We start from the raw sequence: 19,219 nt of genomic DNA, 5'->3' as shown, positions 1-19,219 counted from the left end.
AGCACAGCAACTCCTTCAGAGCATTCGCCTGACTTTTAAGGTTAAGAAGCCTGTAGATTTTCTCAATTACACAGAATTGCATAAATTAGTGAATCCCACAATTCTATTAAACAGACCTGAGCATGCACAGACTTTGATATCTGTGGGGTGATCCTGGAACCAGTCTCCTCTGTGTACCAACAATGCCTTTAGTTGCATATTTTTGCAATAAATTGCAAATTGTAGTACAACTGTGTACACATGACTTTGGACTTTTCTTGCAATTTCACCCTTCCCTTTCCTTTCACTTTCCTATAATATATGCATCTTTGGTGAATTCTAACTATTTAATAGAAAACAACTTTTAGTATTGAAAATTCATATTATTGAAGAGAAGACAGTTATGTCTTTTTATATATTATCTGCATTCTAAGGGGAACTGGTTATTTAGAGCATAAATTTGTAACCAGGACAGTACATTCAACAAAGGTGCACATTGTCAGACAATTAAATTAGTAGGAGTAGACAGTAGAAAGTTAAGCATCAACCTGTATAGAATCTATATGGAAAAGAATTCAGGGAGGCAAAAAAAATGTCCTTCAAATTGACAGAAGTATTCCACCTTTGTGTGTTTTCACTTTACTTTACTTTGTTCCATGGAGTGGACTGACCTCAGGACAGGTCATGGTGTGTCTCTCTGGAGTCATCCCCATTTCCTCCATGTCTTAACACCACATCAGTCAGCCACATTTGACTCATTGTCTTTTATGATCTCCTCAGGTGTCATCCTCTACATCTTGCTGGTGGGGTACCCACCCTTCTGGGATGAAGACCAGCACAGACTGTATCAGCAGATCAAGGCTGGAGCTTATGATGTATGTAATAAGTATTCATACAGCTTTGGATGAGGGTTGGTTGGTTTACTGCCAGGGCCAAGGGCTGTCGTTCTTATTTTTGTTAATAACAATTTTATATTCTGTCATTTGACAACCAGTGTGAGGCAAATATTTCTTAGCATGTGAAGAACATTATATCTAATATAAAATATACTTATGTACAAGGAAGATTAACTATGAAAATTAGTTATGATAAGCAATGGATTGGTGTAAAATGTTTATAGTTTCAAACCACAAATTTAAGTCATTATAACTAAAACTCAAATACATCTTTATTAAAAAAAATAGGAGCTATTATAAGCAATATTTTTGACAGTGAGAAGTAAGTTTATTTTTGTTTTGTAAAATTCATATTTCAGGAGTCAGTGAGTTTTGGGGGAAGTATTTCTGCATCATGTTGCTTGTAGAAGTGTTTTTTGGAGAAGATGTGTGGTCAGTTGGGGAGAGTCCAGGTGGCTGAAACAGATGAGTTAACACGTCACAGCCCAATTTGCTCAACTTTTGAACCATTGTGCCCTGTGTGTCAGGTGGGGGTTGTCATAAAGAATAGCGTAGCTGTAGGTAGTGCATTTCTGGGCATATGTATCTCGTCAATTTTCTGAGCAGACTTCTCAGATGTAATGGTTTCCTGCAGTTCAAGAAGTTGTAGTGGATGTGATTGGCATCAATTGACCAAACAGTGACCACAGCCTTATTTTGGGGGGCAAATTTGGCCTTGGGATATGCTTTGGATCTGTTTCTTGGTACAGCCACTGTCCAGCCAGTTCTTGTCTGCAGGCTGCTCTTCTTCCTATCACCGTATGATAAGAAGTGGTTTCTAGTTGGATAGAATGAGAGATGATGGCCGCTCAAGATAATTTCTTTCTCCAGTCAGCACACGGGGCCCATTTATGATCATGTCTGTCTTGCAAGCATTATTTCTAATTAAGTGTTTTAGAAATTCACACATTAATATTTCATACATGCTCATGTAAAAGCCAGTGGACCAAATTGAAAAAAAGAAACATGACCAGCTTTATCTTATTATTCTTTTTGTAGCACTAGCCATTGTTGTGAATTGATCGATTTTTTTAATAATGAGAAAATTTATGAAGCAATACACTCATTGCAGAAATGAGGACTATGTTTGGCTTTTCCCTATTTGACTCAGGGTGTGTGTTGTTGTTGTTATTGTTGTTGTTTTTAAGACAAGATTTCATGCTTTCCAGGTTATCCTTGAGCCTCTGTGTAACTGAGGCTTGACTAGAAGTCCTGGTCCTCTGCCTCTGCCTCTGCTTCCCAGTGTTGAGATTATAAACCTGTACCTACATGCCTGGTCTGTGCGTCTGTCTCTACAAATGTCTTACTAATTTCTGTCTTTGAAGTTTCCATCACCAGAATGGGACACAGTGACTCCTGAAGCCAAAGACCTAATCAACAAAATGCTTACCATCAACCCTGCCAAACGCATCACAGCCTCTGAGGCTCTGAAACACCCATGGATCTGTGTAAGTCACTTTCCCATATGCCCTAGGAGCCAAACCAAAAAGTAAACTCTTAGTCGGTTTTTATAGATTTTAAATAATCTTGCAAAAAAAAAGATGAAGCTTAATGCCTTTTTTGGTCTCATGGTATTAAAGAAATGAATTTTATAACAATGAAAGTCACCATTGCCTATAGCAAACTCAAAATTGTATAAATGGCTAAATAAGTATTGTTGGCAGTAATAGGAATGAGTAATTCCCATGCCAATTATTGATTAGACTCATGAGCAGGGAATAAGAAAATGATACTAGGATAATATATCCCAGAAAGAAAATTTTGACAGAGTCCAAATATTTATCATTAAAGAGCTTTAAAAATGTAGAGGTTTGGAAGCTAGAGGTAGTTTTAGGTAGTCTGAGTTTCTTGCAGAAGCCCTAAGGAAAAACAAATCATAAGGGGATCTAAAAACTCTAGTAAGTTCCTAGGGTTGAGAATGAAATATTTAGGTAATGATAAAATGCTGAGCAAATGGAAGGTATTCTAATATAATGGAATGCTTACTGAAATGTTGATCTGAGGAGTTAATGATCTTCATCTCTGCCCCTTCTCTTCGTCGGTGTTTGATCAAAGTCATTCATGGTCTTTATGAAATCATGCTTTGTTGTAGGAAACTCGGGCAGTTGGATCCTTGCAAGTTGCCTGCATGGGTGCAGGCGCCCTTAGGAAAGACTGGAGGAGACTCTTTATGGTCTTTGGTATGCTTTAACTATCCTTAAGTTGCTCTCTCCCCTCTTCTTCCAGCAACGTTCTACTGTGGCTTCCATGATGCACAGGCAGGAGACTGTGGACTGCTTGAAGAAATTCAATGCTAGACGGAAATTGAAGGTAAGAAACTTGACAGTGTTGTGTGCTGGGGTTGGGAAGGTTGATTTGGTGAGGTGGGGAGAAAAGTACTGTAAGGGAAGTTTTACCAGAGCTTTTGATACTGTTGACCTCAACAGTTAGTCCTGCGGGACCTGAGGGAAACTCGGGGTGCTCCGTAATCAAGCCCGGGGTGAGAAGTGGGCTGGATGCGGTAGTGTGTGCTGTGGTTTCTCTCCTTGGAGGAAACAGCTGTGCAGTCTGATCTAAATCTGACTCAGACCGTTAGAGCTGTCCCAGCATCCTGAGAACCACAGACTAGGACTCTCAGGAAGCCAAAAGGGGAAAAAAAAAGCAGACAATCTGAAGTCCTGTCTCGGAAAATAAAGCTAGGAGATTTGTTAGTCCCTGCTATGTATTTTTAGGTCAGAGATTTGTAGAGGCAATTATGATCTTGATCTCTGTTTTCTTTGATAGGGTGCCATCTTGACAACTATGCTGGCTACGAGAAATTTTTCAGGTATACATATTTGAACTCTGCTCTTTGTCTTCGGTTCTTCTCTAGTATTTGTGTGAGTGTGTTTTTAAAGGAATTTAGAAAGTCTAGTAACTACAGGTGGTTATCTCTCATACACACACACACATATACATACATACATACACACACACATATATTTAGAAAGAGAGAGGGAGGGGAGAGAGGGAGGGAGGGAGACACACACACACACACACAGAGAGAGAGAGAGAGAGAGAGAGAGAGAGAGAGAGAGAGAGAGAGAGAGAGAGACTCCTTATGCTCCTGTGGCTGTCTGTAGGACTCTACCAGACTGAACACCCACTTGTCAAATGCTGGGATTGCACAAGCTTATCTATGTCTCATTTTAAAGCTGAGCATTTGAAACCTGGAATTTATTATTGACTGATGTTTCATAAATAACTATAAGGGTGTTTTATCTCTGGTTACTATAAGGAATTGCAATAAGAAAGACCTTTAAAATAATGCATCTTGTGGAACCCCATTCTTGTAAGCCTAATTCCTTTTGTTTCTTCTCATTCCTTAAGACTAATTACAAGGGCCGAAACTGTCTAATGAGGAATTACAGGGAACCGACCACATGGGCACATGGGGGTGACATCCAATTATAGTATTCCTCAAAGTGATCATCACATCAGGGGAGATAGCAGAAAACAAAAAAAGAAAAAGAAAAACGTGCATATGAACTAAATTCAGTCAAGATATTTCTCTTCTTTAAAGTGACTCTCCAGGATGGAGACACAGTGTGTGTTAGTTCCAGAAAATTATTTTTAAGTTTGGAGCCTCCTTTGATAGATTATCTAAAAGCAGTAGCCATCCAAAGCCAAATGTTGGTAGGTGCTAAGCAGACATGTGTGGAGTAGACTGAAGCAGCAACTAAGATCCATTTGATAAATTTATAATTGGGGATAGGTCGTCAGGTGATGCATATCAATCCCAGCACTCAGGGGGCAGAGGAACACGGAACTCGGTGAGTTCAAGGTCAGCCTCCTCTACCTAGAGAGACTCTGTTTTAAAAAGAAAAGGAAACCCTTTTAGTTCAGATGTTCAGTCTTAGAACGGTTGTCAAAAAACGCGTTACTTTTGCTTTTGGATAGTGATGTGCAGCATTTGGCGACCTGTTCTGACTTCATTTTGCCTAACCCGGATGTTAAAGTGATAATCAGACAGCCATCATCACATGAGTGTCAGACATCCTTCCGCCGATTCCTAGTTATTGCTTAGACCTCTGTTAACAGGTCAGCCCCCCTTCCTACTTAGAAGCAATGTGAAATGAGAGGCTGATGCGCAGCGATCTCTCCAGGCCAGCGTAGCGCTGCACATTCAGGGGCCGTGCTGCCCAGCTGTTCCGTGTTCTGTCCGACGTGCTTGGTCCGACAAGCCAGGCCGCTGCCTTTATCAAATCAGGTGTTTTATAAATACCTGGTGAACGTCATTGACATTTACGTGGGTGACTTTAATGTCAGTTCATTAAGCATTAACCCATATGTATATGACCTTAAACTAAATAGATATTTCCCTGTGGCCCGAAGCTCAGTGAATCATAAAAATATACATTTATATAGTATATATCATTTATATAGTGATGGTGAAAAACTGCCTTTTTAAAGATTTTCCAGAATTGAAATAACATATTTGGCTGAAGTTTTAAATAACAACCTTAAATGTAAATTGGGTCTTTATTAATAGTGTTTATACCCATTGGTAGATGCTATAGTTTACCGCATGTGTTTCTTTTCACCAATTCTTGCAAACTAAAACCCATTACAAATGTGTGGATTTTGTAATGTCTCGGAATGGTTTTGCACGAAAATCAAACATTTGTACCCATTTCTTCTACATCAGCTGAACAGCACGAGACTCCGTTACATCTTCTAGTCCATTCTGTAGTTGCATTTTAGTCTCGAGTATCGAGTGTGTTCTTCATTCTGTTCATTGCCAAATGTGCTCTTTAAAGTAACCGTCCGTATTATGTGGTTGTAAAGCTGTTTTTATTTCTTCTTTTCTCCCTGAATGTGGAATATATTTCTTGTGAGGTAAGGCAGTAGTCACACAGGGGTTGGCTCTGCATCTCCCAAGCCAGACCGCTTCTTACCCCAAATCATTGTCTTCTTTTTGCTTGCCACTTCAATTCAAATTATTCTGTTTGTTTTCTAACTTATTAAGGGCCACGGGAGTTCACTAGTGCTCCTTTTTAACCACAGGCAACCGGTACCATAACCAAGGCAACTAGTGAATCTCCATTGATAAAAATTTAATAGCATTGTTGCTAGAAACCAGACGAAATCCATATTCGTGTCTTTTAAATAAATTTAAAGTGTTGCCAGATTGAAAACTAAAAGGAAAAAATCACAAAGCAACGGAATATCAATAAATGAAATGTTCATTTAGTTTAGTTACTGCTAGGTGGTTCATTTCAAATGTCGTGCTCTGTGTGCTTAAATGACTGCACATAACATTAAAGGGAACCGTGTGTACTTTGTCCTCCATATCCGTGATTGTTCTACACCAGTGTACTAATCGTCATTACAGCTTTAACTGGCTGTTCATTGTGGATGTGCACATTGTTAAAAGGATGCTGTCTAGGTTTAATAGCCTGAAGAAACTTGTTAACGATGAAAGCCATGCTTAAGTCCCCTGGGAAAAGGAAGTTTCCTATGAGAACCTACACCCTAAAGATTTTATTTTATTTTAGATCTTGTTTTAGATGTTATGGTTTTTAATTTTTCAATTCAAAGACCTTCATTTAGGAAGCCTTTGTATTCTGATTTTGAAGTCTAAATGAACACAGAATGCATTTTTTTTATTATCATATGCTAAGCATTTAAAAAAAATTTGCTCCTGGTCAATAAGGTACCATTTGATGTTATATAGATATTTGTATATTCAATCCAACTGAAGTTCTCTGATTTCAAAAATAAAGGAGGTACATTGTTTAGCCAGAGCAAATTTTTGTGACTGAGATTTCAACCTCTGGCAAGAGGGGCTTCAGTGGCAGAACTGACATGGTCACCAGACATGGCAGGAATGAACATGTAGTGAGTCTGCCGGCTGGTGTCTAGAGACCAAGTCAACTTTCTGGATTATGAAGGATGGTCCAGTAAAAGTTCCAGTATCCTTTTCAGGACCAACAGTGACACAAAGTCCAACGCTCACAACTGGCAAAGTGTTCCATTTCATGCCATGAACTATGTAAGAATTGATCTCTAAATTTGCTGTGGTGAAACCAGAAAAGCGATACTGTATTTCTGTGTCCTGTAAGCTCTTGCTCATCGGTGTGACCTTGAAGGCTTGGTGTATGTTGGTCATAGCTCAGCAAAGGTGGCAAGAGACGATAACTTGATTTGTCATCTCACTGTGGCTTTGTGGATAACTCACTGAGGCGATTTTACTCTCATTTTGCAGCAGCCAAGAGTCTGTTGAAGAAACCCGATGGAGTAAAGGTAAGTCAAGTGGCTGTCTTAAACCATCTCTGACTTTCAGATGCTGGGGAGTTTAAGTGCTACCTGCAAATCCCAAGTCCGGATAGCTTCTGTACTTTACAGTTCCCTAAAGAAGGTACAGGCTGAAGCACAAGATAGTTTAATAAATACACATGATTATCATTGATGCTAGCATTCAATCATTTCACTAGATTATATATTAACTAGGAAAAGTTATAAACTGATGTCTAAGTCTCTCTACCTCTCTACAGTTCCAAGCCACTCTGGTGACCTAAGAATCTACAAAAACCAAATGCTTTTCTGAGTAATTATGATGTGCACTTGAAGCCTTCCAAGACCTGGGAACAAACTCAGTTGGCCCGAGAAATCAGGGTATCAGTGACTAAGTGCCCTTATTTGGGAAGAGTTTTTTTAAAAGCCCATAACTTTCTTGTGTTTCAGTCATAATTATTAGAGATATATTCAAGGTGACTACCCTGTACAGATACTAGGAAAGCCTTCCAAGAAAGATGGTGACAAAATATTTTTACTTTCTTCAATTTCTAACCAATAAAATACAACTTTCTTTCTAATGATAATATCTTTAATAGAGAGTAGCTTATTTTCATAATAATCTTTGTTATTTTTCCAGATTATCACCTAAATGTCTTGTTAATGGTTTTCTCTCTTTTCCAATGGCAGATGCATACATTCCTCCACAGGTCAACCCTCCTGGGAATTAGTTAATAGTCTAACTGTTGAACTGGACCCAATCAGGTGGCCAGTTCATATTGAAAATGTAGCATAGAAAACCGTTTGTCAGTTGGTTCCTAAATTCATATGGAGTCATTGCTCTAGCACCTGTTTGTGTGTGACTTGAGAATTTTCAGCTCTGAGGTCACTATGCCCTGTACTTGCTAGGTCGCCATTTTCCATTCTTCAAGCTAACAGTACCTTCCTTCTGCTTTTGTCACTCAGTTTAGATTCCAATAATGACAGTGGCTATCTGTCTCTTCCACAGTGTGACACTGGTGGAAATTTTAAGTTTCCAGATGTTTCCCTGTGATCTTTCTATACTGCTCAGGGCTGGAGAGTTCACAAGTCCAATCGACAGTTATTCCCATTGTGATCCTGATACGAAAACCTTTTGAGAGCAGTTTCCCTCCAGTCAACTGACAACACCTTTTCCACAGCAAAATGATTATATATTCCCTGCTTTGGTCATGCTTTTGTTTTCTCTTCCTTTCTCTTTGACTGGTCAATTCAGAAAAGGAAGTCCAGTTCGAGTGTTCAGATGATGGTGAGGATCTGTGTCCACCAGAGTTCTCCTACTGGGAAAAATACACACTTAGAAATGAAAGAGTCTCATTTACCTGAGTTAATGGAGTAGAAAAGAGTAAGAGCGTCATAGGTCAGCGCTAATCGGCACGCATAACATGCTCCTCCGCTTTCACATTACGTTGTTTTTCTCTGATAGAATTTTTCAGGTAAATAACAAGTTGAAGTCTTATCCATACTCTGTTAATGAGTTCCACCGTCTGTGAGATCAAAGCCCAATTTTCTCCTTGAGAGTAAAGAAGCCAGGACACAGGGAATGTTTCCTCGTACAGGAAGAAACGCTGTAGGGTTATCCTTTAATTGATACTCATAAATACATTCAGATATAACTTAATATACTTGCCATGAGTTTACAAATAATGTGAAAGTGATTTCAGCATGGGTCCATTCTAGCTAAGCTTCTTTAAAAGGAGTATGTGTTAAGTGAATGAATGCAACCCCTTGTTCATGCCTCCTGAGGGTAATACTGTATCATTTAAATATCCAATTGCATTCAGGTTTCAAACAACAAAACTCCATTGCTTCCATAATATAAAGTATATAAATTCACATGTACATTTAAAAGACAACTATGGTTGAACATGGTGCTTGATAACTAACTCTTTAAAAGCTAGTTCTTCTCTGGCTTTTACTGAGAAAATAATTTATTATTTCGGAATAATATCATATATATCTCCAAAGCATGATGGTGTGTCTGTTTTCATGTATGAACGTGGACAGTGGTTATAGTAGTCAGGCACTTTGACTGATAAGTTTGTGTGTATTTAAATACAAATAAGTCACATTTTTCACAAGCAATTCTCAGCAACTATATCCTAGGGAAAAGTCTGTCTCCTCTCAAAACAGGAAGAAGAGTATTCCAGAGACTTTCTATCTCATTTGCATCTACTGATAAACCCTAAACCCGTTCAGGACACGTGGCACTTTCATCAAGTACTCTTTCTGAATAGGAAGCTACTTGTGGTCGTCCTTCTAAGGTCTAATGCAGCCTGGAGTAACATGAACACATTCTGTACCCAGCTCACATATTCCCGGACCTCCCATATCTTTTTGACTGTTGCACACACAACAGTCTAATCTTTAATAAGTTGTCTAAGTAAAGGGAATTTTCAACACTTTCTCTCATTTTGCATAACGCAGAGCACTGTTTCATAGCTTATTAAATAGTGCTCGTACCAGCAACCACACAAAGTGAATGAAAACAAAAGCCAAGCATATACCTGCGTTCATTTCTGTTCACTTGTGTCTTTCTCTCAGTGACAGCCCCCAAACAGCCTGTAGGCCTAAGCTTAAATGAGTAAACCCAAATAATGACTTGTGTTATAAATAATATAAATAATCATTTGCTATGAACGCCAGGTTCCTCTCTAAGTCCCCAGGTATATTTTCGTTCATATTAAAACTATGGATGGATCCCTTTAGAAATAATATACAATGCAAATGCCTATATAACTTGATATGCAAAACTGGATGTGAATTTAAATTTCTGTCTGATAACCATAATGTAATATGTCATGCATGGGTTTAAAATAATATCGATTATTCCATCTCAGTATTTTATTCTTTAGTGTAAAACTCAACAGAGCTCCAAGCCCCCACATGTCTACACAGAGTTTCCTCTGTGGGCCATTGCCATATTTATCGGTCCCATGAGCTTCTTTGGAAACGTGGTTCCCATGGTAGCAACCACATCTCCTTTAAAGATAAACTCGCCTGTGTTGATGCAAGGGTTTGGTCCCACCGGTTGTACTAGGCAAGAATAACGGAACAGTCACAAGCTGCTGAGCTGTCTCTTGGGCAGCTGTGGACAAGAAAGTCCCTTTACACTCAGGCTACAGAATGAATGCGGTTTGATTTCTTCCACTTATCAAAGAAGATGGATTCCTAAAGGAGACCCAAACTTACCATTTTCAATAAAACACTTTAATGTCCGCACTTTGCCAGAAGAGTCAGGATTTTAATTGGATACCTGGTAAACAAAGTAATGATAGCTCCCCCAGGGAAAGCTGGTCTGTGTGTGACTTCAGGCTCAAGAAGAAAATGAGAAGAAAAAACTATAAGATAATAAAGGAACGTGTTCGTAGCAGTGAATAACGGAAAATGTCAAGACAGGATGGACCTAACTTGAAGAGTATGAAAGCGGCTACAGCCTCCTCATACTCTGCAGCTTGGTTTGGGCTCACTGAAGCCCCGCAGAGGAGGCAGCATGCTCAGAGCAGCCACCACTGATCTCATTCTCTCGTCGTAGAGTCCCAGGCTGCGTGGGATCTTCAGGGACTAGATGTGCCCTTCCTTCGTGTCCGTCATTCATCTCCAGTGGCTCTTTATTTTCATGTCTGTATTTCCATGTAGACATGCTCCTTGTAGACATTGGCTACTCAGAAGATTAAGGCATCTCTGTTTCTATTTTCTGCATATCCACAGATAAACAACAAAGCCAACGTGGTAACCAGCCCCAAAGAAAATATTCCTACCCCGGCGCTGGTATACCTGGACTCTTGTACCTTTCTTCAGTTCTGCACTGTTTGCTGTTGTTTCTCTCGTTTGCTTTCACTAAATCAGTATTTGTGTATCAATACTTCATTTGTTGTTAGGTTGTTTTGTTTTTGGTTGTTTTGGTTTTGTTTTTTTTTTCAAATTCAGAAGAAAAGTTTACATGGTTTGATTTCCTTTTCTTGAGCTAGTTGTCAAGCAGTGTGTTTCTAACATGAGCCTTCTCATTTCATTGTGGGACCTCATGCTTTCTCTGCAGTTGGAATTCTTGCATGCTGGCTTGGAAACGCAGCAGAATGCGCTTCGGTTACCCTTAGCTCTTCCAGTGATGGTTGCTACTGATCTTGCAAACAATGGTTTCTCTTTCTGCCAAGAAAGTGTTGACATCAAGGAGAGCTAACAGGATTCTTGCAAGAGGACATAAAAAGTAGACCTTATTCAGAGTTCCCATTTCTTTCGTACTGAAAGACAACTTGGCTTTGCAAGACTTTACTTTCTGAGATAAAGAGGCACTGCATAAGTCAAAGCTTTCTGTTTATTGTGTTTCCAATTAATTGTCCAATTAAATTGTTCACTTTCTTCCACAGAATGAGAGGATGTGACACAAAAGTTTAAACTATCAGTGACAGTGTTGTCCATTTCGATCAAACATACATAACTAGCAACTAAGTCAGTTAGTTCTCCACAGAGGAGTAGTGTTATGCCACAATGCAAAATCTGAATACTGGCATTTAGTACATAGGGATGTATAAGATTTTCTTCAAATGTTTTCATAATTTGTCTTATGATTCCATAATTTGTTTTATAATTATTTTTATTCATTACTATGCCAAGACTGGTATTGTCATTGACTTAAAAATGTTAGGCATTATGTTACTTGAGTTAGCCAATTGGAGATTTGATTTAAAAACATTTGAAGGAAAAGATATGTCAAGATAGAGGGTTATCGGGGCTGAAAGCATAGCTTAGTGGAGAATATTTTCTTAACTTAGAAGAAACCCTGGGGTTCAATCCATACCCCTGTAAAAGGAAAAAATGTTTTCTTAAAAATGGGTAAGAAAAAAAGGGGCCAAAAAATAGTGGCTTATCTACTAGTAAGGTCAGTTTCACAGCTGAAACCACAGACGGGAAGAAAAGAAGCAACACTTGTGTTTTTCTAAGTGTGCAGTGCAGGCTGTCTCTTGGGGACGTTCCTGTGGAGAAGGTTGGCCATGGTTACAGCCACTCACAGGTGCTAAAGTGCCCGTTAATGTACGCACCAAGCATGCTGTCACTGTGTGAACGCTCCGTCTATTTTTTTACCATCAGTATTTGAATATACTTTCCACTTAAGAATTTTTTCACAGAAAACCATAGGAAAATAATAATTTCTTCATGGAAAAAGATTACCTAACAACTTACAATTCTGCATATGAAGCTCATAAAGCAGAACTTTTCCTTTCCATGTGAGTAATGTAGAAAAGAATATATCAATATATTAGCGTTACTAATGATAGTGTTTTATGATTAGTTCTAAAAAACACTTAAATAAACTTTTTAAGTATTCTTTAGATTTTTTTCATGAGCTTTAGACTGTATTCGTTTGGACAGTTTTGTAGGGACTTTTGTTTGTTTTGTTTTTTAAACTGAGGTCCAGTATTTCAGGATTCTCCAAAGGGTATTCAACTATGAGTTGATTATAATAACATCTGAGTCCAGTCCCAAGGCAATACAGCTGAAAAAAAAATACCTTCATAAAGAATTTGATGTCTTCTGAAATACTTCCATCTATGGCATCCTTGGCCAATTTTTGTGAGCTAGACAGCAACAGAGTATTCAGTAGAGAAGAAAGGACAGCTCTACCTGGCTTAGGGCCTGGTGAAACAGCAGGTGCCTCTTTAGATCTCCAAACTGCAAAGCCCTGCCTGTTTGTTCATCTATCAGGAATAAGGTCTCCTGCATGCTGCTTCTGGGTAGGGAGGTGCCTGATCTCATAGGCTCACCAGGGAGGCCTCCCCAGAGATCCTGTCGGCTGTTGACAGCCCTTGACATGGCTTTAGCTCTTATCACTCTTTAGTCTTGTCTGTTGGCTCACTCTGCTCTGTCCCACAGACTAGTAAGAATGTACTTACCAATACAAACTGTTTCTTTCTCTATTTTGTTCTCACTCAGGAGCCCCAAACCACTGTAATCCACAACCCTGACGGAAACAAGGTATTAAGAAAGAATCAACACCATTTGCTTTGATAAGATTGCACATCTCATCAAATGCCCTGTCCAAAACTGAATCATGATCTCAAGTGGGAAAGAAAAACTTGGCCCTCTTTCCATCACGTGTTCTTTTGTGCCTAATTAGTCTAGAATTATACATAGACTTCTTTCAGATCAAAAAGAATGGCATCCTGAAGGAGAAGCCAGTGATCCCTTAGTAAATAAAAAAAAAATAAGGGTCAGGTTAAATCTTTCTGTTGAGATGACTATACCTTAGGCAATTCCATGTGGTCTTTTTCCTTTCTGTGCCTGTTTGCTCATTGTGTGATAAACACTCATAGCATGAAATCTCAGAATTTCCTGCTATCCTTCCATTGTCTTCAAATAGAATGACTTTGTTTCTTTTCTCCTAAAACTTGTTTCTGAGCTTTTCAGCTGTCTTCTGTTGTCACAATGGTTGTGTTGTTGCTGTTGTTGTTTGCCTGTGTTTCAGTTCCCTGTTATTGATGATATTGTTGGTGGTGTTACTGTTTGCCATGAATGTGAAGAGAATCAGGCATTCCGTTTCTTGTTAAATGTTTGTTGTCCATCTATATAAATTATAGTAACAGATATTAAAGGATTATGCTGAATGAAGACCAATGTGTTCTACCGTTTATAAATTATGTGTATACCGTGATCATACCAACACTTGCATACTTGTCTGAGGGATTAAAAGAAACATTTTTTTATATGTGTTCTCTGTCCAGCTTATCACTTGCTATACACTATCATATCGAAGGGGAGGGGAAAAAAGCATGACTTTTCTAAGGTGCTGAATACAGTCACAGGTCTTTCCCTTCCTGTAATCAACAATGTTGGAGGATCAGGAAATACATTTCATCTCTGGTTCAATATTTTATTCACCCATGATGAAAATGAAATGTTTTGTGTCTTAATCGGAGATGTACGTTAGTGTCACGACACTGGAGATGTTCTAGGTCCCCAGAAAGAGTTGAGGTAGTCAGGGCCAGCACATATGAGAGCAGTCCCCATTAATGGCACTATCAGATGGAAAACCAGGCCTAGCAGCTGGAGTGGACACTGCTATAGTTCTAGCTCTCGCACTTGTAAGAGTTACTGCATGGTATTATTGCCTACATGAATTCATTTCTTTTTATGTGCATGGTTTAACCTTCATTTTGTGTTTAATTCTGAATGCCACATCACATTAAAGAAATGCATGAAGATTTTTTCCTTGGTTTTGTATGCGTGGAGACTCTGGACAGTAGCTAGTGTATCTCTTTAATTTAAATATTAAATATTACATATAAGCAGATGGCTTTCCAAAATTGCCCCAATCTATAAATGGACACTGACAGAGATTATTATTATTATTATTATTATTATTATTATTACCTTCCCAACCTGTTTTCCATTCACTGAATATACAGCTATTGCCTGAACTTTGGTCCAAATTATTTTCAGCTCTGGTCTTCAATCATTCCAAGTGGAAAATGAAAATTAATACTTATGAACACTGTAACATGCTTTTGCTGGAAAATACTTCACTGGTACATTTTAATGTAACTACTTTAAGAAATGTATTTTAACCACTAGCGTCTGCAGCGCACTTTCTAGTGTGCTTACTACTCTTCACCTTAATTTGTAGTTTTACAAAGAACTTTGTCTTTTCATTGTGGAAAGAGATTTTCTTTTGAATGACTGATTGTTTCTGAGTTAGAAAGGAATGAAGTGAAAAAAGTCTCGCTGACCTTGGAAATAAATGATTTATTATGATTCCACTGTCCTTAACATATACCCGAAACAGTTTCCGACAATTCTGATCAGCCTGGCTCAGCTATAGCCCCAGCTTCTGAATCAATTGCTGGAGGAATGTCTTTTCTCTACAAAGTGAGAGGGTAGACACATAGCCCCAAATTCTGTGCTTGACATAGTGCCCAACACAAAGAAGGTGCTCTTCACTGATTGGTCTGTTAGAAATAAAACCATGCATTCTAAGTTTCAAGGTTATTCTGCTAAAATATTTCGTTTTTCCTCCTAAAAACACAGTGTGAGACACTAGAATATGAACTCATCTTACTCAATTCTTAAATAAAGTACATACTTCTTCTGCTTCTGCACCTACCTGGGTTCATCCTGCATCAGGGACCAGGTGGCCAGAGTACTCCCTTTGACATGTTTGCAGCGTATGACATCGTGTTTCTGTTGAAAATCACGTGGTGCATTTGTCCATTTGCATGTCAGCGTATGCACACAGCCTGCTGAAGAAATTTGCATGATAATGTATGTCCCACCAGCCAAGTTTGTCAGAAGAATCAGCTCTGCGTTGTGTGACGCTCTAAACTGTCTTTTCTTCTGAACAGGAGTCAACTGAGAGCTCCAACACCACCATTGAGGATGAAGACGTGAAAGGTAGGCTGGGATCAAAACCTGGGAAGGCTCTAACTGAGAGCTCCACGTGCATTTAGCAAAGCTTGTTCCAAGTGATCAATAAGTGTAGATCACAAAGAAGGCTTATCCCAAAAGAAATTCCTTTTTATTTTATGAATTCATTATTCTGAATAGTGAACCACTATGAATATATCAATGTTTTTCACATTTTATATGTTTTAAATTGAAACATGTGATCTGTGAAACAGGTATACAGTTGACATCACAGCTAACAATGGGTGATGTTAAACACATCAGTCAAACTCAGCACACAATATATATGTGCTTTAGGTATATCATTAAAATTTGTATAGAAGACTGTGTTCAAGACTATATTCAAAGGACGTGGTCTGAAATGTACTAGTATTTTCTCAAACTTTTGATTGAATGGCATTCTGTTGAATTCCTGTGGAACTTAATTTTTCGAAGTCTTTTGCCTAGGCTTCATACACTTTCTTTTTTTATTTTTATTTTTCCATTCAAATATTTACACTTCCCTCCTCCCAATCCCCTCCTGCTCCCTTGCTTACTCTCCTCTTCTCCTCCTGACTCCTTGAGAGAGTGCAGGGAACCCTGCCATGTGGGAAGTCCAAGGCCCTCCCTACTACATCCAGGCCTAGGAAGCTGTGCATCCATATAGACTAGGGTCCCCAAAAGCCAGAACATGCCATAAAAACAAGTCCCAGTGCCTTTATCAATGGCTTCTCAGTCAGCCCCCATGTCAGCCACAATCAGAGAGTCCGGTTTGATCACATGCTCATTCAGACCCTGTCCAGCTGGATTTGGTGAGCTCCCATTAGAATAGGCACACTGCCTCAGTTGGTGTACCAACCCCTCGCAGTCCTGACTTCCTTGCTCATCTTCTCCCTCCTTCTGTCCTTCAGCTGGACCTTGAGAGCTCAGTCCATTGCTCTGGTGAGGGTCTCTGCCTCTATCTCCATCTTTCGCCAGACAAAGATGATATATGGTGATATTCAAGATAATCATCAGTGTGATAGTGGGGCAAGGCCAGTTCAGGCACCCTCTCCTCTGCTGCCCAAGGACCTAGCTGGGGACATCCCTGTGGACACCTGGGATCCCCTCTAGAGCCAAGTCTCTTGCCAACCCTAAAATGGCTCCTTTAATGTAGATATCTTCTTCCCTGCTCCTATATCCGCCCTTCCTCCATCTCCACACTCCCACTCCCCCAAGCTCTCGCATATTCTTGACTTCTGTTTCATTTTGTTTGGCAAAGCTTTCTAACTGTTGAAATCTTTCCATAAACACACTCAATATGCACTCCTACTAACTCTACTTCCTTTAACCATGTGACTGTTTGTAAAGTGTTAATTTTCCTACAGTTTTGTGTTCTTTTTGTAATTCATTATTTGCAGCTTCACCTTCAGTGGTCTGCTTGGCTAGAATTATAATGATAAAGATATTTAAAATAAAAATTTTAAAGAATAAGAAATATCTTTGAAGAATTGAGAGGTATGGTTCATCAGTTATCTAAATCTTCACTTGGAAATACCTTCCCTATAAACATCACTAAATGCTGTAATTGTTTAGGTGACATTAATATAATAAAGTCCCGAAGGGGAAAAAAATGTCCTTGTGTTATAGAACAAAGAACCAAGAAATCTCAGGTCAAGGAGAAATTTTAGGGAATGAAAATGCAGAGTACAGTTAACAGTCACCTCTGCTGACTTTTTTCTTCTTGGTTTAGTGGAACGACTAACACTATTAACATACATTCTTTATATTATCAGTGCACTGCCCTATCTCTACTCCAGGGAGCCCCTCATTGTTTCTTGGAGTGCAAAAGTCAAGGATGCGATTAAGTCTATTCATCCCACTTTTGTCTCTGATCTAAAATTTGAACAAAAGTAATCTTATGAATGTGTTAGATAAAGACACGTTTGATAGCCAAGTAAACAGATGTACCATTTAGCTTTCCAAGGAGCATCATCTTGTAAGTGTTTTAGATTCATCGGCTCTTCAACTAAATGAAATGTCTTGTATGGTTTTGGTATCAGCTTATATAAGTGTTTGGGGGGACACCTAGAGAGGTTCTAGACTATTGTGTATCCGAACAAAGAATTAAGCAAAGGTTGATGCAGCTGAAATAGAAACAGAGAAAGTAGATCATGGGAGAGAAAGCTCACAGCTCAAATAGTCCTGCTTTATGGAGGATGGGAGTTTGTATGTCACACAGTGTGAGCTTTCAGGCTCATCTGCATACTTTAGTCTGTTTCACACATAATCTATTACATGCAGTTCTACATAGAGCTTCATGCATTCCATGTTTCACTGGCATTTACAATCTCTGCTTGAGGAGGAGTGATTTACTATTAGAATGCCACAACACTGGTGCTCTGTGCCTGTTCAGTGCCAGGGTACAGTTGGCCTCAGCTAAGAGTACTCTTCAGCCATTCACTTTGCCAGCTAGTTTTTCTCATATGTTCGTTGTTTTTAACCTTTGCTGTGGCTTACTAGATCTTAGTTGCCACTCCACGTTCCGGCCTCGATTTTTCACCAAGTGTCTGAAAACCTATCCATTAGCCACCAGAGGAACTGAATCTTTAAATAACTAAGTATAATAAGGGGAATACCAGGACCTCAGTATATGGAGCTCATCCATCGAGGATGTTTTCACACTTTGGTAATTATGGGGATGGTTTTAATTTGTAATGTTTCTTATCTGAATTTGACTGAAGCTATTAAATACTTGCTCAGGATAACTTACATTAGTTTATATAAATACCAATGTCTAATATGAGTCTCTCAGTTGGGCATGATAGTACACATCTGTAATCTCAGCCCTTAAGAAGCTGAGGCAAAAGAATACAGAGTTCCATGTCAAGTGTCTGTATAAAACAATTTCTAGATCAGCCCCGGTGGGCATAATGAGATGTGCCTCAAAGAAATAAATCAAAACCAAACAAATCAAAGGTTCCCTCAGCAATTTGAAAAACTGAGTAATGATTTTTTTAGAGTTATACTGAACACACACACAAACACACACACCAAATGTTAGAGAAATTAAGTATAACATTAAGATTAAAAAGTATAATATAATATTAAAAGAAATGCCTTGCTGATAATTGAACACAGAGTTTCATTTGTACTCTGGAGTCTAATGAATAAATTACATTTCTTCTTGATCATACTGGTGTAGAGCTGGCCAGAGGCATAGATATGCAGGCATCACTGTCTTCGCTCTACAACATGTACAGCTGTTTGATAGCTGATCCTTTTAATACTGACAGACTCTGGAAACCAGTAGGACTAGAAGGTGCTTCAGAAGACCTCAGGCATTCTAGATGTAAGGGAGGTAGAAGATGAAAGACTGGACATCATTTTAATTTGTTTGTTTTGTTGATGATCTGCTTTTGCAGGAATCTCATAATAAGTCATTGCATAATTCCCCCAAGAAAAGGCCTAATATCCTTAATTCATGTGGATAATTTTGCTCTGCTCACCCCAGGATTTGCCATATCTGTCTAATTTAGTAGGAAGTATGTTTATTGTTTTGCTCTGTTAGAAGACAAAGTTACATAGATATCTTCCATGTAGGAACCTTTAAAAACCATTATATAATTTGACCAAAGTCATGTCCTTTATGCCTG

At 38.8% G+C, this 19,219-nt stretch overlaps 1 protein-coding gene across 13 annotated transcripts in view; it reads left to right on the top strand.

Moving 5' to 3' along the window:
- Camk2d (calcium/calmodulin dependent protein kinase II delta) overlaps positions 1-19,219 on the top strand; it is a 250,842-nt gene that overhangs the window by 198,578 nt on the left and 33,045 nt on the right. For 4 of the 13 annotated variants that reach the window (XM_075981432.1, XM_075981439.1, XM_075981440.1 and 1 more), the window contains exons 9-16: positions 760-854; positions 2,240-2,362; positions 3,141-3,224; positions 3,678-3,720; positions 7,141-7,178; positions 10,920-10,979; positions 13,140-13,181; positions 15,545-15,593. In XM_075981432.1, the coding sequence (XP_075837547.1) occupies positions 760-854; positions 2,240-2,362; positions 3,141-3,224; positions 3,678-3,720; positions 7,141-7,178; positions 10,920-10,979; positions 13,140-13,181; positions 15,545-15,593 (534 nt within the window). The remainder of the gene's footprint in view (positions 1-759; positions 855-2,239; positions 2,363-3,140; positions 3,225-3,677; positions 3,721-7,140; positions 7,179-10,919; positions 10,980-13,139; positions 13,182-15,544; positions 15,594-19,219) is intronic. The other 9 variants (XM_075981438.1, XM_075981444.1, XM_075981436.1 and 6 more) reach the window with 3 other exon arrangements.

Source organism: Microtus pennsylvanicus, chromosome 7 (genome assembly GCF_037038515.1).
Source record: "Microtus pennsylvanicus isolate mMicPen1 chromosome 7, mMicPen1.hap1, whole genome shotgun sequence".
In the NCBI taxonomy this organism is placed as follows: domain Eukaryota; kingdom Metazoa; phylum Chordata; class Mammalia; order Rodentia; family Cricetidae; genus Microtus; species Microtus pennsylvanicus.
This window is presented reverse-complemented; position numbering and strand designations above follow the sequence as displayed.